Source organism: Mesoplodon densirostris, chromosome 3 (genome assembly GCF_025265405.1).
Source record: "Mesoplodon densirostris isolate mMesDen1 chromosome 3, mMesDen1 primary haplotype, whole genome shotgun sequence".
Lineage (NCBI taxonomy): Eukaryota > Metazoa > Chordata > Mammalia > Artiodactyla > Ziphiidae > Mesoplodon > Mesoplodon densirostris.
The window spans coordinates 145978344-145994233 of NC_082663.1; the positions used below are offsets into that span (position 1 = coordinate 145978344).

Sequence of the window (15890 nt, forward strand, 5' to 3'; positions counted from 1 at the left end):
ATCTTGCTCCCTCACCAGTGTCCAGGGTCAGCAGAGCAGGGACTCAGCTGGTCTTGTTGGTTGATGTAGCCTGACAGCCTGGTCACAGTGTCCTGCACATAGTAGGCTCTTGGGAAATATGTGTGAAATGAGCTGTAAAATAAATGATGGCGTAACGGCAGACTCGCATGCATGACCTCCCCGAATCCTGGGTGTGTCATTACCCACTTTGCAGATGAGGAAATTGAGGCTCAGGAAGGCAAAACCGTTTGCCCAGTCCCACAGCCGCAGCTAAGCAGTGTGTGGCTATGGGATGCAGCAGAGGAAGCTTGGGAGCCTAGAGGAGCATTCCCAGCCCCCCACCCCCACCCCACAGGTACAAGACGCCCAGCAGGGGGTGCGCTGATTGGGGGAGGGCGGTTGGGAGTCCGAGGGACAGTGCAAAGCAACTCAGAGGTCTCTGTCTCAGTCCCCCAGGCTGGAGATGCTGTGTTGTCAGGAGATTAGTAAATGCTTGGCGCTGATCGGGGAGCTTCCGGCGCCCTGTCCCCAGTTCTGGGAGCTGGGGCTCCTGGGACCCTGTTTCCCTGGGGCCAGGCAGCTCCGGTCTCCGAAACCAGGTAGAGACCCCCGCGCCTACCCGGGAATCCGGCATCCGGGGTCCTCCCTACACACCCTCAGCCTGGAGGCCGGCCTGAAGCTCTCAAAGGGCGTACAGGGGGCTCCTGACTTTCTTGGGGGGCGAGGGAAGTCCCCCCCCGTCCAGACCCCCTCCCTCCCGGCGCCTGGTCCCCCTCCCCACCGCAGCTTGTGGTCCAAAGCTTACCTTGCAGTGGGGCTGGGCAGGGGATGCCCCGCCCTCTCCGGCCTGAGGGGCGGGAGGGGACGGGGGTGTCCAGACCCTTTGTTGCTGGTGTGTGTGTGTGTGTGTGTGCGCGCGCGCGCGAGAGAGAGAGAGAGAGAGAGAGAGAGAGAGAGAGAGAGAGGGAGAGGGAGAGGGAGAGAGGGAGAGATTGTGAGACTCGCCGAGGTGTGGGTTCTTGCGCGCGCGTGCCCGGGACTTGACTGCCGCTGTGATGCTGGACTGCCGGGGCTGGAGGGGGAGGAGGGGGGGACTCCCCACCCCCGCCCGCCTACTCGCGGGTTTGAATGGAGCGCGAGGGGGAGGGGCGGCAGCAGGCGGGCACTTTTGTCCGGATGGCCCCTCCCCTTCCGTGGGCAGGGGAATCTCCCACACCCCCACCCTTTTAGAGACCTTTACTCCAGTCGCTCCAGCCCCTCCCTCCAACGCCCGCTCTGGGGGAGTCTGGAAGAGGCTCCCTTCACCAGAGTGGCTGAAGCTCCTCCTGTCCACCCCGTCCCCCCAGCGCCCTTTAATCTGAGATAATCCTTGCCCTAGGCTGCAACGAAGCCTTTTATCCCGTGTCACAGCGTGGATAGGGATGTATGAAAATGTGTGGCTGGGTCGCCCAAGCTCAGTGTAATGGAGTCCTTAGCGCCCGGGACGAGGAAGGGGGCAGGCGCTGCGAGCAGTCCTAGAGTACATCAACGGGTCAAGACCCCCCGCCGTGCTCACTGCCAAGATTCCCCCCCACCCCCACCCCCACCCGGCGCGAGGCCAAGAGCACGGGCCGCTAGTTAGACACTAGCGACACCCAGCGGCTGCACGGGGGGGGGCGCAGTGGACAGGCTCCCAAGGCCTGTTAGTGTGGTCCGGGTGATTCCAGAGGGGGCGTGTATGCGCGAATCCCCGCTAAAGAGGCAGAAGATGCGGGCGCGAGGGGTAGGCTGTGGTCCTAGCCGGGGAAACACCAGCCCTTAAGGCAGGGCTACATCGCCCCCACCTCTGACTCCTCAAGGGCAGGGCCATATCCTTCCTTTACTTAGACCCTCCCAGGACAGGGCCCTGTACCCCTCGGACTGGGAATGTTCTTTCCTATCAGGCACAAAGTTAAGTTCCTCTTCACAAGGGGCGGGAGCGAGGTCTTCTCGCCGAGACCCGGCCCCAGCAGTGGGCTCGGGCTGACGTCACTGCGGCGTGGCTAAGGGGACAATCCTCTCCCTCAGTCTCTCCAACTCCCCCCCTCACGGCCGCCGTAAACGCCCACCGTGGGGCAGCGGGAGATACAGGGAGCTCGAGGATGGAGAATCCACCCGTATAACCCTAGGAGGTGCCTAGCGGAGGCCCCGAGCCCGATGGGGTGAGGTCTCGGCGAAGACTCCCGGGAGCCGGAACACGTGCGCAGGGGTCTTTAAGACCTAGGTCGCCAGTGCCGCTGCCGCGGTTACTAGGGATGTGACGTTACGCGAGGGCGGGGGCGTCCGCGTCCGGGCGGAAACGGAAGGGGCGGGGCTCTGCGGGCAGATCTTGTGTGCTGCTGCCGCCGTAACCCCTGCTGCTGCTGCCGCCGCCGCCGCCGCCGCCGCCGCCGTCGCTGCCGCTGCCGCCAGAGCCGGAGCGGGCTGGGCCGCGGAGGCAAGATGGTGGACTACAGCGTGTGGGACCACATCGAGGTGTCTGACGATGAAGACGAGACGCACCCCAACATCGACACAGCCAGCCTCTTCCGCTGGCGGCACCAGGTAGAGCGCGCGCGCCCAGCGCCTTCCCCCACTCCCGGGACTCCGCTTCAGAGTTTTGACCCCTGATACTGCCGGGGGCCCAGCCATTGACACCTGGGTTTCCCACCCTACAGTCTGGACTTTCAGGATCTCCCGGAGTTCCTTGATTCAACTCCGGGGCAACAGAACTGCCGAGACCCTTGGGTTCCTTGCCCGTGATCCCGGGCCCTCCCCCCTCCCCTTCCAATTTCTTCTTGGAACTCCCAGTTGACCCCTAGGGCACCTTCTTCACAGTTTAGACTACCAAGACAAGCTTTGGACGTGCCCCCCCAATCCATTTGGGACCTTCCACTTACACCCAGAATTCTACCTCAGAATCTGCACCCTGAACCTTTTCGGGTACCCACTTATGATCTTGGATGTCCCACTGGCCCCTCCCAACCCCTAGAGTTCCCAATACTTTAAGTCTAGTCTGTGACCTGCCTTTCGGAATCTTGACGGTGATTCCCATTTAGATCTAGAGGTTCTGCTCCTTCAATAGAGCAAGGAGTTCTATCCTCCCTTGAGATTTCTGTTCCTGGCCTGGGACTCCAACCCACACCCAGGACCCCTTCCCTAGAACGTAGACCGGTGCCCCACCAGGGCCCTCAGTCCCATCTAGGACTGGAATTTTGAAACCTGGTTCCCCATCAGACTGAACCACGAGCTCCGCCCTGATGGAGCCTCCAATTCCGGCCGCTCTCCTTCAGCCTCATGTACTGTAGACCCAATTTCCCATTGCATCAGGAAACCCTACCCACGTGGCGTCCTGCCCAGCCAGAGCCCCTGCCCCTACTTGGTACTGCAGACCCAGTCACCGCCCACCCCCAAGACAAGCTTCCTGTAGGAACCTCCGCCAGCATTGGAATGCCTCATTCAAACCCAAGTCCAGGACCTAAACCCACCCCAGCTTCCTTCTGACCCCAGTTTGGTCTGCTGTTCTCAGACACCCACACTGACCCTGCTTTTACCAGGGACCCTCCCAGTCTGATTCCAAATTCCCTGCACCTTCTTTTATTTATTTTCCCCCAAATCCAGACCCCAGAATCCCAAGTCTGTGTGTTCTCTCACCCCTCTCCCTGACCAGCAGCGCTCTCAGGCCAACAGAATGGCTCTCATGAGACCTAATGTTCTAATCTGCTCCACCAAATCAGAGCTCCTGCTCCCACATTCCTATGCTTGTTATACTCTCAGACTGAGGGCATATATCTCTCAGAATCTTCCAGTTAGGAATTCCTCACCCCACCTTCCCATATATCAGCTCCCGGTCGTTTATCTAGAAGCTTCTAGAAGGGCCCTTCCCCATCCTGCTAAGACCCAGCATTAGTCCCTACATCTGGTTCCCAGTCCCAGTTCCAACCCATTCCTTAAAGCAGCAGCCTCCTGGGTAGTGTACCTGCCGGGTGGGCCCCTGGAGTGTAAGGAGAAAGTTCTAGCACTTCTCTTTCTTGCCATGTGTAACATTTTATTATGAAATATTGAAGATCTCTGCAAGCTCTCAAGGCGATTCTTGGGAACACCTATTTCTGTCACATAGTTAGTCTATATCACCGTGGGGAGGACGGTTTGGTCCTGCTGAGTTTGGAGGCCGATGCCCCCTCTCCTGCAGTATCCTCCTCCCACCACACCCTTCTCCCTCTTGGCACAAAACCTTTTCCTGGGCTGCTGCTGGGAGCCCCAGGGCTGGAGTGGAGGCGGGGAGCCTGGTGTCTCCAGCACCCAGTTCAGCGGCCACCAAGCCTGGGTTCTCATCCCAGCCCTGCCACAGGGCCATTGCTGCTTTAGGGGGAGTGAGACCCTGCCTCCCTGAGACCATCATAAGGAAGACATGAAATGAGATCTGAAAAGAACTTGGCTCAGGGCCTGGGAGGGAGTAAGCAGGACCAGAGGGGAAAGGGGGATTAGAGAAAAGGTAGCCTGGTGTGCTTCTGAGCACAGGCCTGCCCACCCGGGTTCAGATGCTGGTTCCTACTGAATCACTGACCTGCTGCATTGCCCCCAGTGAGTTTTGATCTCTCTGTGCCTCAATTTCTCCAGCTGGGGATCTTATTAGTATCTACCTCATAGGGTTGTTTTGAGGGTTGCCTTATGTATTTAATGTGTGTAATGCTCTCAGGACAGCACCTGGCATGTAATAAACTGTGTAGAAACTTTAGCCACTATCATTATTATTACTCATGTAATTCACGCTCATGGTAAAAAAATAATCCAAAGGTTCCAGAAGGGGACCAGCGAGTCTTCCTGGCTCCAGCTCCAGCTCCCTGACTCCCTTGTCCAGAAACAGCCACCAGTACTAGTTTCTTGTGGCTCCTCCCAGCGAGCTGTGTGGCATCCAGGTTCTGTGAGCCTCGGGTCCCCTGTCTGTAAGGAGGGCAGTTATACCTGTGGCCCCTTCTCACTGCCAAGGCTTCTGCCCTGCCCAGGCTGCTACAGCCCCTCCCGGAGGCGTAAAGCTCAGGCTGGGCAGGCTGCCACCCCCAGCAGCTCCAGGAGGCCTTTATTTAGCTTTGGCCTCCCTGGCGGCTGCTCAGAGGATGCCGGGAAGATTCTGTTGGCCGTCCAGCAGAAACCAGCAGTGTGGTAGATTCCTGCTGCCACCCAAGGCCAGCTATAATGCCAACCATAACCCTCATAAGGCAGCGGGAAGGCTCCAGGTGACACAGGCCCGTCATGGAAAAAGAGAGGTGGCAGAGGCCACAAGGTGTCCTCTGCAAGGCGAGGGCCTGATCCCGAGTGGGAAAAGTGAGGCTCAGGGTTGGCCATGTCGGTCCTATGGGGCGTTAGAGAAGGATTCAGGTCTCCCAATTCTCACCCGCCGTCTTCCTGGCCCTGTGCTAGAACCTGGAGATACAGCCTCTAGTAAAGCGCAGAGCTAGGTAGCAGACCATTCTGGTGGCCGTGGCCGTGGCCATGATGATGGTGATGACAGTTGAGGACACATATACTGAGGGCTGTGTTGTAAGCAGTTTCCTGGGAGTAACTCATTTATTCCTCACAACAACTCTGTGAGGCCCCATTTCATAGAGGGGGACACCAAGGCAGGGAGAGACACGAGACTTGGCCAAGGTCACGTCACCAGTAAGTGGTGGAGCTGGGCTGCTCTGATGATACAGTAACAACTGCTCCCAGTTACCAGTTACAAGCATTTACTGGATATCGAGCTAAGCACTTGAAGTACATTTTCTTGTTTGAGCCCCAGTACAGTCCCCAGAGAGAGACAGATTGTCCCCTTGGACAAACAGTAATGACAGTAGCCAACGTGGGAATGGTGCTGACTGAGCACCCAGCACGGCTCTGGACTGTCTAATTTTATAACCTTTTTTGCTTTTCCCAGTGCAACCTTGGCACTGTTGTCTGCATCTGACAGATGAGGAAACTGAAGTTAGGGGATTGGCCCAGGGACACCCGGCCATTACATGGTGGCTGTGAGATATGACCCCAGGTCTGGTGCCCCAAGGCCTTCCACTAGCATCTCATCACATCATCTGATGATCACAGAGGGGCCTTTGGGGCTCAGTGACTCCGGGGGTCGGGCACTTGGGGAAGGCTCTGTCGAAGCTGAGACCTGGGGACAAAGCAGATGGAGTAAGGGGAAGAGAGTTCCAGGTGCGAGGAACAGCATGTGCAGAGGCTAAGAGTCAGGAGAGAGCTGGTCCATTCAGGGCTAGCATCAGCCACAGGGGCTGGCATCAGCCTGGGACCCAGCCCCCCAAGGAGCCTTGGCCATCTGGCCAGCGTGGGGCAGGGGTCTGGGGTCCCCTCTGAACCCAGACACTCCAGTCTGAGGTAGCAGGGAGGGCTGTGGTCGGACAGGTACATTTCAGAGGCTCCTGTGGCAGCTTCCGAGCCTGGATTGGGGTGACAGCGACGGAAGATGGTGGCACCTCTCAGGGTTCAGTCATTGGCTCTGGGTTGAGCAGGCACTGCTGGGAGCCAGGCAGGGTTGGAGAGTGACAGGGCCCAGTGATCTGATAGGGGTCGGGATGGGGGACTGAGGAGATGGGGTGCAGTGGAAGAGGAGGTCTGAGGAGCGGCGTCTGGGGTGGGGGGGACAGGAGGCTGGTGGACACTAGGCTGGGCTCAGGAGGGCATGCTGACCTGGAGCCAGAGCTGAGCGGGCCTCTGCAGATCCAGGTGCAGCCCTTGGGGTGGAGCAAATTGGAGAAACAACTGGAAATGAAAAGTGTCAGGGGAGTTTCCTGGTAGCCTAGTGGTTACGATTCTAGGCTTTCACTGCCATGCCCCGGGTTCAGTCCCTGGTCGGGGAACTGTGATCCCACAAGCCACGCAGCGTGGCCAAAAGAAAAAAGAAAAAAATAGTGTCAGGATTTGGTGGCAGAGCGGGAGGGACAGGGCTCACAACAGGCCTCAGCTTGGGACAGGAGGCGGGGGCAGGCTCTTTGCTGAGGGAGGACACAGCAGAAAAACAGGTCTGGGGGCTCCGGTGGGAAGTTCAGTTTTGGGCACAGAATTGGAGGTGCCTGTGGGACACCCAAGCAGCGGTGGCTTGAGGGGCATGGTGGGCACAGGAGGGTGCTCGAGTGTTACTGAGGGTGGCTCCAGGGAGGAGGGGGAACCTGAGACCCTGGGGAGAGGTGAGGCCTCTATCCAGTATCTTATTACTTTATTACATCCAACAAGTCTTTCCTGAGTCCGTACTGTGTGTCAGGCCCAGTTCCTGGCTCTGGAGGCACAACAGTGAACAGATCCCCACCTTCGTGGAGCCAGTATCCTTGGAGGAGGATAGTGCCCGAAACATGATAAATAATTGTCACAGGCTGTTGTCGGGTGACAAGTGCTGAGGAGGAAGATCAAGAAGAGCAGAGTAGGGGGAGGTTGAGACCTTCAGCCGGGTGGTCAAGGAAGGCCTCATCTGTAAGGGACTTTTTTTTTTTTTTTTGGCTGCACTGCGCAACTTGTGGGATCTTAGTTCCCCAACCAGGGATTGAACCCGGGCCCTCGGCAGTGAAAGCACGAAGTCTTAACCACTGGACCACCAGGGAATTCCCTGTAAGGGACATTTGAAGATGATAAGGGGGACTTCCCTGGTGGTCCAGTGGTTAAGACTCTACACTCCCAGTGCAGTGGGCACAGGTTCAACCCCTGATGAGGGAACCGCGATCTCGCATGCTGCAGGGTGTGGCCAGTGAATAAATAAATAATATTTTTTTTTAAAAAAAAGATGTTAAGGATGCTGGGGTGGGGGGTATCTGGGGAGAGAACATTCCAGGCCAAGGGAACAGCCAGTGCAAAGGCCCTGAGGTTTGAAGTGGGTCCGAGAAAAGGTGAGGCAGCCAGTGTGGCTGGAGGGAGGGGGTGAGCAGGAAGAGGTGAGGCCGTGGAGGGCACGGGACAGATTGCGCATGGCCCTGTGGGTCACAGGGAGGACTTAGGTTTTTGCTCCAAGTGAGGTGGCAGCCATAGAGGGTTCTGAGCAAAGAGGGACCGCCCTGGCTCAGGTGCACCTGTAGGGGTGAGAGCGGGAGCTGGGAGTCCGGCACACGGAGGTTGGTGCTGACGTTCTCTGGGGTCATCCCAGGTGCAGCTCCTGGGGTCCTGGGGCTGGGGCTGGGGTCAAGGGACAAGCCGTTCCACAGAGTGATGGGCCGTGCCTGTCCCACAGGCCCGGGTGGAGCGCATGGAGCAGTTCCAGAAAGAGAAGGAGGAGCTGGACAGGGGCTGTCGCGAGTGCAAGCGCAAGGTGGCTGAGTGCCAGCGGAAGCTGAAGGATCTGGAGGTGGCCGAGGGCGAGGGCAGCAGGGCCGAACTGGAGCGGCTGCAGGCCGAGGCACAGCAGCTGCGCAAGGAGGAGCGGAGCTGGGAGCAGAAGCTGGAGGAGATGCGCAAGAAGGAGAAGAGCATGCCCTGGAACGTGGACACGCTCAGCAAGGACGGCTTCAGCAAGGTGTGCGAGGGCCGGGCGCGCTCGGCAGGCGGCGGCAGGTGTGGCGGAGGGGACTGCTCAGGTCCAGGGACCGGTGGATGGGGGTGGCGGGTGAGGGGATCAGGTGTGGGGGCCCAGGCGGGTGCGGCACCCCACCGGTACCCCCCCGCTCTGATCTGCCCGAAGGCCCTAGTCCGAGGCCACACCTGCCACGCCCACGCTCCCGCCACACTGATGTTCATGGCGCCGTCGCCACCTCCACCCTGGATGGGATGGGCGCTGCGGCCGCGGCCCACCCGGCCACGCTTGAGGCGCCGCACAGCCTCGCCCCAGCCCACTCCCCTTCTCGCCCCACCACAGAGCATGGTCAATACCAAGCCTGAGCGGGCGGAGGAGGAGTCGGAGGAGGTGAGGGAACAGAAACACAAAACCTTCGTGGAGAAGTATGAGAAACAGATCAAGCACTTCGGTGAGTTGGGCCCAGGTGGGGGCCTGGTGGGCGGTGCACATGACAAGGGGCTGGCCTCTGCCTCCAGGGCCCTTCCAACACCTCGCCAACACCTTCCCGCAGGCATGCTCCGCCGCTGGGACGACAGCCAGAAGTACCTGTCGGACAATGTCCACCTGGTGTGCGAAGAGACCGCCAACTACTTGGTCATCTGGTGCATTGACCTAGATGTGGAGGAGGTATGTGGAGCCCGCCCCCGGGGCTGGGGAAAGGCTCTGCCCTGGGTCCTCCACTTGGTGACGCCGTGCTTGTTTTCCCTTGGCAGAAATGTGCGCTGATGGAGCAGGTGGCCCACCAGACCATCGTCATGCAGTTCATCCTGGAGCTGGCCAAGAGCCTGAAGGTGGACCCCCGTGCCTGCTTCCGGCAGTTCTTCACCAAGATCAAGGTAGGGAGGGCCCGGAGCGGCCACGGCAGAGTGGAGGGCAGTGCTCCTCAGAGAACCGGCCTGCGGTCCGCTGGAGGAGACAGACACGGGTTTACTCGGACTCAGGCCCCTGTGATCAGTCCTCTCCTCAGTCAGGAGAGGGCTGGGCCATGGAGGAGCTGCCAAGTGGTCGGCTCCTGGCACATGTAGAAAGCCGAGCTGGCACGATGTGCTGGAAGTCCTAACCTGGGGTGAGGGCCAGAGTCAAGGATGCCTGTGGGTTTCTTACCTGAGCACCTGAAGAGCAGAGCTATCCCTGCTGAGCTGGGGGAGATGCAGGACAGACTGAGGGGTGTGACCTGGAGCTCCGGGGTGGCTGTGTTGCATTTGAGATGCCCGCTAAACTCCACAGGAGGACCCGGAGGAGGTGGGTGTCCCGAGTCTGAGGTTCAGGGGGATGTGCGGGCAGGTGGTTGTGAGCACAGAGGTATAAAGTCGAGCTCGGAGGAGGCGGAGGAGAGCCCTGGGGCCCAGGGTGCCCGTCTGTCAGTTCAGGACCAGATGTGGGGAGCCCTGCGGCATCTCTGAGCACCTGCAGTGGGGCGGTCTTGGCTCCCCCAGTTGAGCCCTGTGCACACCCCTGCCCCCCGCAGACTGCTGACCGTCAGTACATGGAGGGCTTCAACGACGAGCTGGAGGCCTTCAAAGACCGTGTGCGGGGCCGGGCCAAGCTGCGCATCGAGAAAGCCATGAAGGAGTACGAGGAGGAGGAGCGCAGGAAGCGGCTCGGTCCCGGCGGCCTGGACCCCGTTGAGGTCTACGAGTCCCTCCCTGAGGTGCGGCTCCCTGGGCCCTGGCGGGCAGCAGGCAGGCAGCCAGTGGGGTCCCCAGGCTCCCTGGGATCCAGGCCCTGACCCCACCCCTCTGCACCCACAGGAACTCCAGAAATGCTTTGACGTGAAGGATGTGCAGATGCTCCAAGATGCCATCAGCAAGATGGACCCCACCGTGAGTAGCTGCGCCCAAGCCCACCTGGGCGAGCGATGTGTCTCCCCGGCCCCCTCCAGCTCTGTGGCCCACATCATTGGTAGAAGTGTCCCTCCTGGGCTTCTCAAAGGAACAAGGGACGTTTTGTCACTGTGTGGCCAGCACACGAGGCAGCCAGGCTTTGTGCCACCTGCTCACTTACATTTACTGAGCACCTACTGTGTGCCCAGCGTCCAGATTGAGTGTCCCTGTCCCTGTGGGCTGATGAGCACACCAACTGACCCCACCTTTGCCAGCAGCTCAGAGTGGCCCAAGGAGGGGTCCCTTTCCAGCCTCAGTTACCTCATCAAACCACTTTCTCTCGATATTAACTCATGAAATCCATGGGGAGGGCTGAGCACATAGTTGGTGCTGGTAAAAACATCAGCTGTTTGGAGCAGTAACCGCGCTGGTAGATAAATGCTTTGAGTCTTGATAGACCTCGGTTTGACCCCATTCCTGCTGCCTGTCTCACTGGTTGGCCACACTGCTTTCCTCATCTGTAAAATGAGTCTAGTCGCAAGACCTGGCCCAGGGTTTCTAGACGCTTCTGTGGGAATGAACATCTAGACCAAGGGTCTTCCGCCTATGGCTTGCAGGCTCATTGCCTGTCTCTACATAAAACTTGATTGGAATGCAGCAGCCAGGCTGGTTTATTTTCATCTTGTCTGTGGCTGATTTTGTGCTACCACCATAAAGTTGAGGAATGATGGGTTGAGAGGTTTTGACAGAGACCTGAGGGCCCGCAAGCCAACAATATTTACTGTCTGGCCCTTGACAAAAAAGTTTGCTGACCCTTGTTCTAGACTACACTGTTTAAACTTGAATTAAAGTTAAGTGAGATTTAAAGTTCCCCTGCTGGGCCTCCCTGGTGGCGCAGTGGTTAAGAGTCCGCCTGCCGATGCAGGGGATACGGGTTCGTGCCCCGGTCTGGGAGGATCCCATATGCCGCGGAGCGGCTGGGCCCGTGAGCCATGGCTGCTGGGCCTGCGCATCCGGAGCCTGTGCTCCGCAACGGGAGAGGCCACAACAGTGAGAGGCCCACATACCGCAAAAAGAAAAAAAAAAAATAAAGTTCCCCTGCACCAGCCACATTTGAAGTACTTGGTAGCCACACGTGGCTGGTGGCTACCATATTGTACGGCACAGATTACAGGCCATTTCCATCATTGCGGGCAGTTCTTTTGTAAAGCTGTGATCTAGAAAGAGCAGGAAGCAGGCTCAAGGATGTGCAGGGGACAGGCGGGCCACCAGAAGGTGGCAGCCCAGCCTCACCAACCCACCCTTCTCCCTGCAGGACGCAAAGTACCACATGCAGCGCTGCATCGACTCCGGCCTCTGGGTCCCCAACTCCAAGTCCAGTGAGGCCAAAGAAGAGGAGGAGGCGGGTCCCGGGGACCCCTTGCTGGAAGCCTCCAACCCGGGCGACGAGAAAGACGTCAGCGCATGACCCACCTCAGCTGCTGCCCGACTGCCTGCAGGCCCCTGTGCGCCCCTTTTCAGAAAACAAAAATAGACACCATCTCCCCAGCTCCTGGCTTCCTCCACTTTTGCTGCTCCCACACCTAGCCCGGAGGGGCCTGCCCACCCCCCCTCCACTGACCCCACTCCCCGAGCGCTCATCCAAGTCTGCTTTGAGTCAAGGGGCTTCACTGCCTGCAGCTCCCCCACTTCAGCATTATGCCAAAGGCTCGGGGGTCCAGGGAGGGGTAGAGGTTGCCAGGCTGGTCCACGGGGTATGGGTGGGGTCCCCAGCCGAGGGCCCTGCCCCAGTCACTGTGGGCTCCGTTTTCACTGTTCATCTGCTGTTGAGTCTCCTATATAGTAAACAGCAATTATCTTCCAATAAAGGATTTCAGATGCTCCGCGAGACCTCAGGAGGGCTGGCACAGCTCTTCTCTTGCGGGGTGGGAGGGAACCCTGGTCAGTGTTGGCGGCTGGGCCTGTGAGGCCCCCAGCTTTGCCCTGCAGCAAATGGGCAAAATGTCCTCCATTCTCACTCCAGGCTCTCCAAGAATGTGTCGTTCCGCCGCCTGGAACACTTCCTCAGGACACCTTTGTGTCGAGTTCTCACTCCCCCCCTACCCCTGTAAGTCTTGGGATTATCTCATCCCTCTGAGACCCCCACCACCGTCCGTTGAGGAGCATCAACTTGCACCATGTCTCACCTTCCACGTGGCCAGCTCTGCCTCCAAAACGAATCTTGCGTCTGTCCACTGCCCTTCGTCCTCCACCCCGGTTCAGGTCCCTATCACCTCTGGCCTGCATGCCCACTCCAGCCTCTTCCCTGTCTCCCCTGCCCTCACTGGACCCCAGCAGGCAGCCGCCAGTGGGCACCTGTGAACACCTGAGTCAGGGCACATCCCTCAGAGCAGAAGCCTAAGACCTCCCTGCAGTTCACCAGGCCCTGCACCATCTGCCTGGTCACTTCCCTGCCCTCGTCTCACGTCCTCCCCTTCTCATCAACTCCCTCCTTGCTGATCCTTAAGCACTTTCAAGTTTTTCTATCAGTGTGACCTTGGGCAACTTCCTCAGCCTCAGTGTCCCCCTCTGTACAATGAGTAAATATTCATGCCTTCCTCCCAGGGTTGCGATGAGGAGTAGGTGAGATAATGTACAGGCAAGCATGGCGCCTGGTACTCATGCTCCAAATCTGGGCCTCGACACATGCCCATCCCTCTGCTTGAACACCCTTCCCTTTAAAAAGTAATCTTTTTAAAGCAGTCTTCCTTTTAAAGGTAATGGAATATTCGGGCCACAGGAAAGGCTTAAAGAATACTATAATAAACAAGGACCATCAGCTTTTAAGACATGAAATACCAAGGGTCCAGTGAAGCCCACTGCCCACCTCTTCTGGGGGGCACCACCTCCTGGCAGCTGCTTCTCACTCCAATCAGAGCTCTGCCACCTCCCTCCCAGAGGTCCTCCTTGACCTGCCTTTTGAGTCACCCATCACGTCTGGCCACGCAGCTTCTTCACCTGCCTGGCTTTGCTGATGTGTGTTTTGCTGTCTCCTTTATGCTGTGAGCACCACCACGGCACAAACTGAGTCTTTCTTGGTCCTAAAATATTCCCAGCGCCCCGAAGGGGTCCTGGCCCTCAGTAAATGCCTTTGTGTCCAAGCTGGTCACCACCAGGGGGCAACAGTAAGCTGCAAACCTGAGTGGCGTTGCCTAATGCTTTTCATATGGATGAGAATGGCTGGTGGGAGGGGGCCCTCCTAAGGCCCTGGATAAACCCCACCCATCCAGGATCCACTCAGGATCATCAACTTGTTAATTCTTTACTGAAAAAACTTTCAAAGATAGAATCCATATTCCTGATATTTCGTTTGACCTCAGGCTTCAATAGAATTCAGCACTGTTACTGATTTTGTTTTTAATTAATTTATTTTTGGCTGCATTGGGTCTTCGTTGCTGTGCCCGGGCTTTCTCTAGTTGCAGCGAGCGGGAGCTACTCTTCGTTGCGGTGCGTGGGCTTCTCATTGCGTTGGCTTTTCTTGTGGAGCACGGGCTCTAGGTGCATGGGCTTCCGTAGTTGTGGCGTGCAGGCTCAGTAGTTGTGGCTCACGGGCTTTGTTGTTCCGCGGCATGTGGGATCTTCCCGGACCGGGGCTCGAACCCGTGTTCCCTGCATTGGGAGGCGGATTCTTAACCACTGAGCCACCAGGGAAGCCCCGTTACTGATTTTTGACTTAAAATTTCAATGTTCATCATGGTTTTTTTTTCACATTAATGGTGTTTTTAGAAAATGTTAACATTAAAATATTTATCTCGATTACTGAGTTGGCGCCCTCTTTGCTTTCATGCCTCGCCTGCCTCACCCTAGCGCCGGCTAGGATTTAAAACATCAGCTATTAAGAGAGACACATAGAGTAGGTTCTCTACTCACCCTCCACCCACCCTGTTCCCTGCCCCCAACCATGGGAGCCCACTGTCTACGGTGTCTCGTGACTCCTTCCAGGGTTTCTTTTTGTAAGTTCAAATGTAATCTTACCCCTTCCGTTCCTTTTTTACACAAAGCTAACACACTGCAGTCAGCGACGCGTCTTTCACTGAACCTTGTGGCCCTGTAGATTTTTCCTTATCAGTTCATCAGCACTTTCTCATTCATTCTACTCTGGTAGAAAGCTCCAGTATGTGCACATCTCAGCATTTATTTCACCAGCGTTTTTTGTTTTTCTTTTAACACTTGCAGGTTTTTCCATCTCTACTTTTACAAGCAATGCTGCGAAAAATACTTTTGTGCACCATTTTCCACGAAGACAGGCATCCCACCTATAGAGTAAGCTCCCAGAAGCAGGATTGGCTGGGTCTTAGCGGCAAACAGAATTCCACTCAAAAGGGTTTCACTGAACAAAATGTAATGATGTGAGTGGGACAGGAGAACCAACAGATGTGTGTTGAGTGGATTCATTTTCTATGGCTGCTGTAACAAATCACCACAAACTTAGTGGCTTCAACACAAATGCATTACCTTACACTTCCGCAGGTCAGAAGTCTAACAGGGGTCTCGCTGTGCTAAAATCAAGACATTGGCAGGGCTGTGATCCTTTTGGAGGCTCTGGGTAAGATCCATTTCCTTGCTGTTTCCAGCTTCTAGGGGCTGCCTGTGTTCTTGGCTCACGGCCCCCTTCCTCCATCTTCAAAGATGGCAAAGATGAATCAAGTTCTGTCACATCACTCTGACCTCTTTTTCTGCCTCCCCGTTCCACTTTTTTAAAAAATAAAATAAATTTATTTATTTATTTATTTATTTTTGCCTGCATTGGGTCTTTGTTGCTGCACGTGGGCTTTCTCTAGTTGGGGCGAGCGGGGCCTACTCTTCGTTACAGTGCGCGGGTCTCTCACTGCGGTGGCTTCTCTTGTTGCGGAGCACGGTCTCTAGGTGCGCGGGCTTCGGTAGTTGTGGCTCGCAGGCTCTAGAGCACAGGCTCAGTTATTGTGGCGCACGGGCTTTGTTGCTCCGTGGCACGTGGTATCTTCCCGGACCAGGGCTCGAACCTGTGTCCCCTACATTCTTAACCACTGCGCCACAAGGGAAGTCCCTTCCCCGTTCCACTTTTAAGGACTTTTGTGGTTACACTGAGTCCGCCAAGATAATCTCTCTATCATTTTTTTTTTAATATGGAATGATTCACGTATTTGTGTGTCATCCTTGCACAGGGGACATGCTAATCTCTGTATCCTTCCAATTTTAATATACGTGCCGCTGAAGCAAGCGCTAATCTCCCTACCTTAAAGTCAGCTGAGTAGCATTCTTAATTCCTGATTCTCACTGGGGATTAGGACATGGACATCTTTGGGGCGTTGTAATTTCATAAGGCACCCGGAACTAGCAACAGTGGGAAGATTTTGACAGGACTAAAGAGGATGGGAAGGGAGCAGAACTTGCTGACATCTGGAGCTGTGAAGAAGGGGCTCCTTGCAGGTTATGTGGCCACAGAGAAACCACCACTGCCCAACTGTGGTTGGGCAGGGAGGGAATAGGGACACTTGTCTGTCTCCCACCTCTGATCTCCTGCC

The 15890-nt window shown here is 56.9% G+C and overlaps 2 protein-coding genes and 1 non-coding gene across 3 annotated transcripts in view; 1 reads left to right on the forward strand and 2 right to left on the reverse strand.

Annotated features, from left to right (window-relative positions):
• The window catches only part of PDE4A (phosphodiesterase 4A), a 48742-nt gene extending 47674 nt beyond the window's left edge, over positions 1-1068 (reverse strand). The window contains exon 1 of the mRNA XM_060094161.1: positions 806-1068. The gene's annotated coding sequence lies outside the window, so the exon portion shown is untranslated. The remainder of the gene's footprint in view (positions 1-805) is intronic.
• Positions 1069-2358: 1290 nt separating this feature from the next.
• On the forward strand, positions 2359-12242 carry CDC37 (cell division cycle 37, HSP90 cochaperone). Its single transcript, XM_060094164.1, has 8 exons — positions 2359-2562; positions 8204-8485; positions 8825-8933; positions 9036-9151; positions 9238-9360; positions 9993-10175; positions 10276-10347; positions 11663-12242. Exons 1-8 carry the CDS (start codon positions 2461-2463, stop codon positions 11813-11815), a joined length of 1140 nt encoding a protein of 379 aa, XP_059950147.1. The 5' UTR covers positions 2359-2460; the 3' UTR covers positions 11816-12242.
• A 3243-nt stretch (positions 12243-15485) lies between these two features.
• Positions 15486-15589, reverse strand: LOC132487252 (U6 spliceosomal RNA). The gene has a single exon (XR_009531550.1). It is a non-coding gene; the product is annotated as a U6 spliceosomal RNA (small nuclear RNA).
• Positions 15590-15890: the final 301 nt, after the last annotated feature.

Bases quoted from the DNA above. Each gene is read 5' to 3' on its own strand.
- CDC37 (XM_060094164.1), top strand. From the start codon at position 2,461: ATGGTGGACTACAGCGTGTGGGACCACATCGAGGTGTCTGACGATGAA. The intron at 8,486-8,824 runs GTGTGCGAGGGC...GCCCCACCACAG, and splicing joins GCAAGGACGGCTTCAGCAAG to AGCATGGTCAATACCAAGCC. The intron at 10,348-11,662 runs GTGAGTAGCTGC...TTCTCCCTGCAG, and splicing joins TCAGCAAGATGGACCCCACC to GACGCAAAGTACCACATGCA.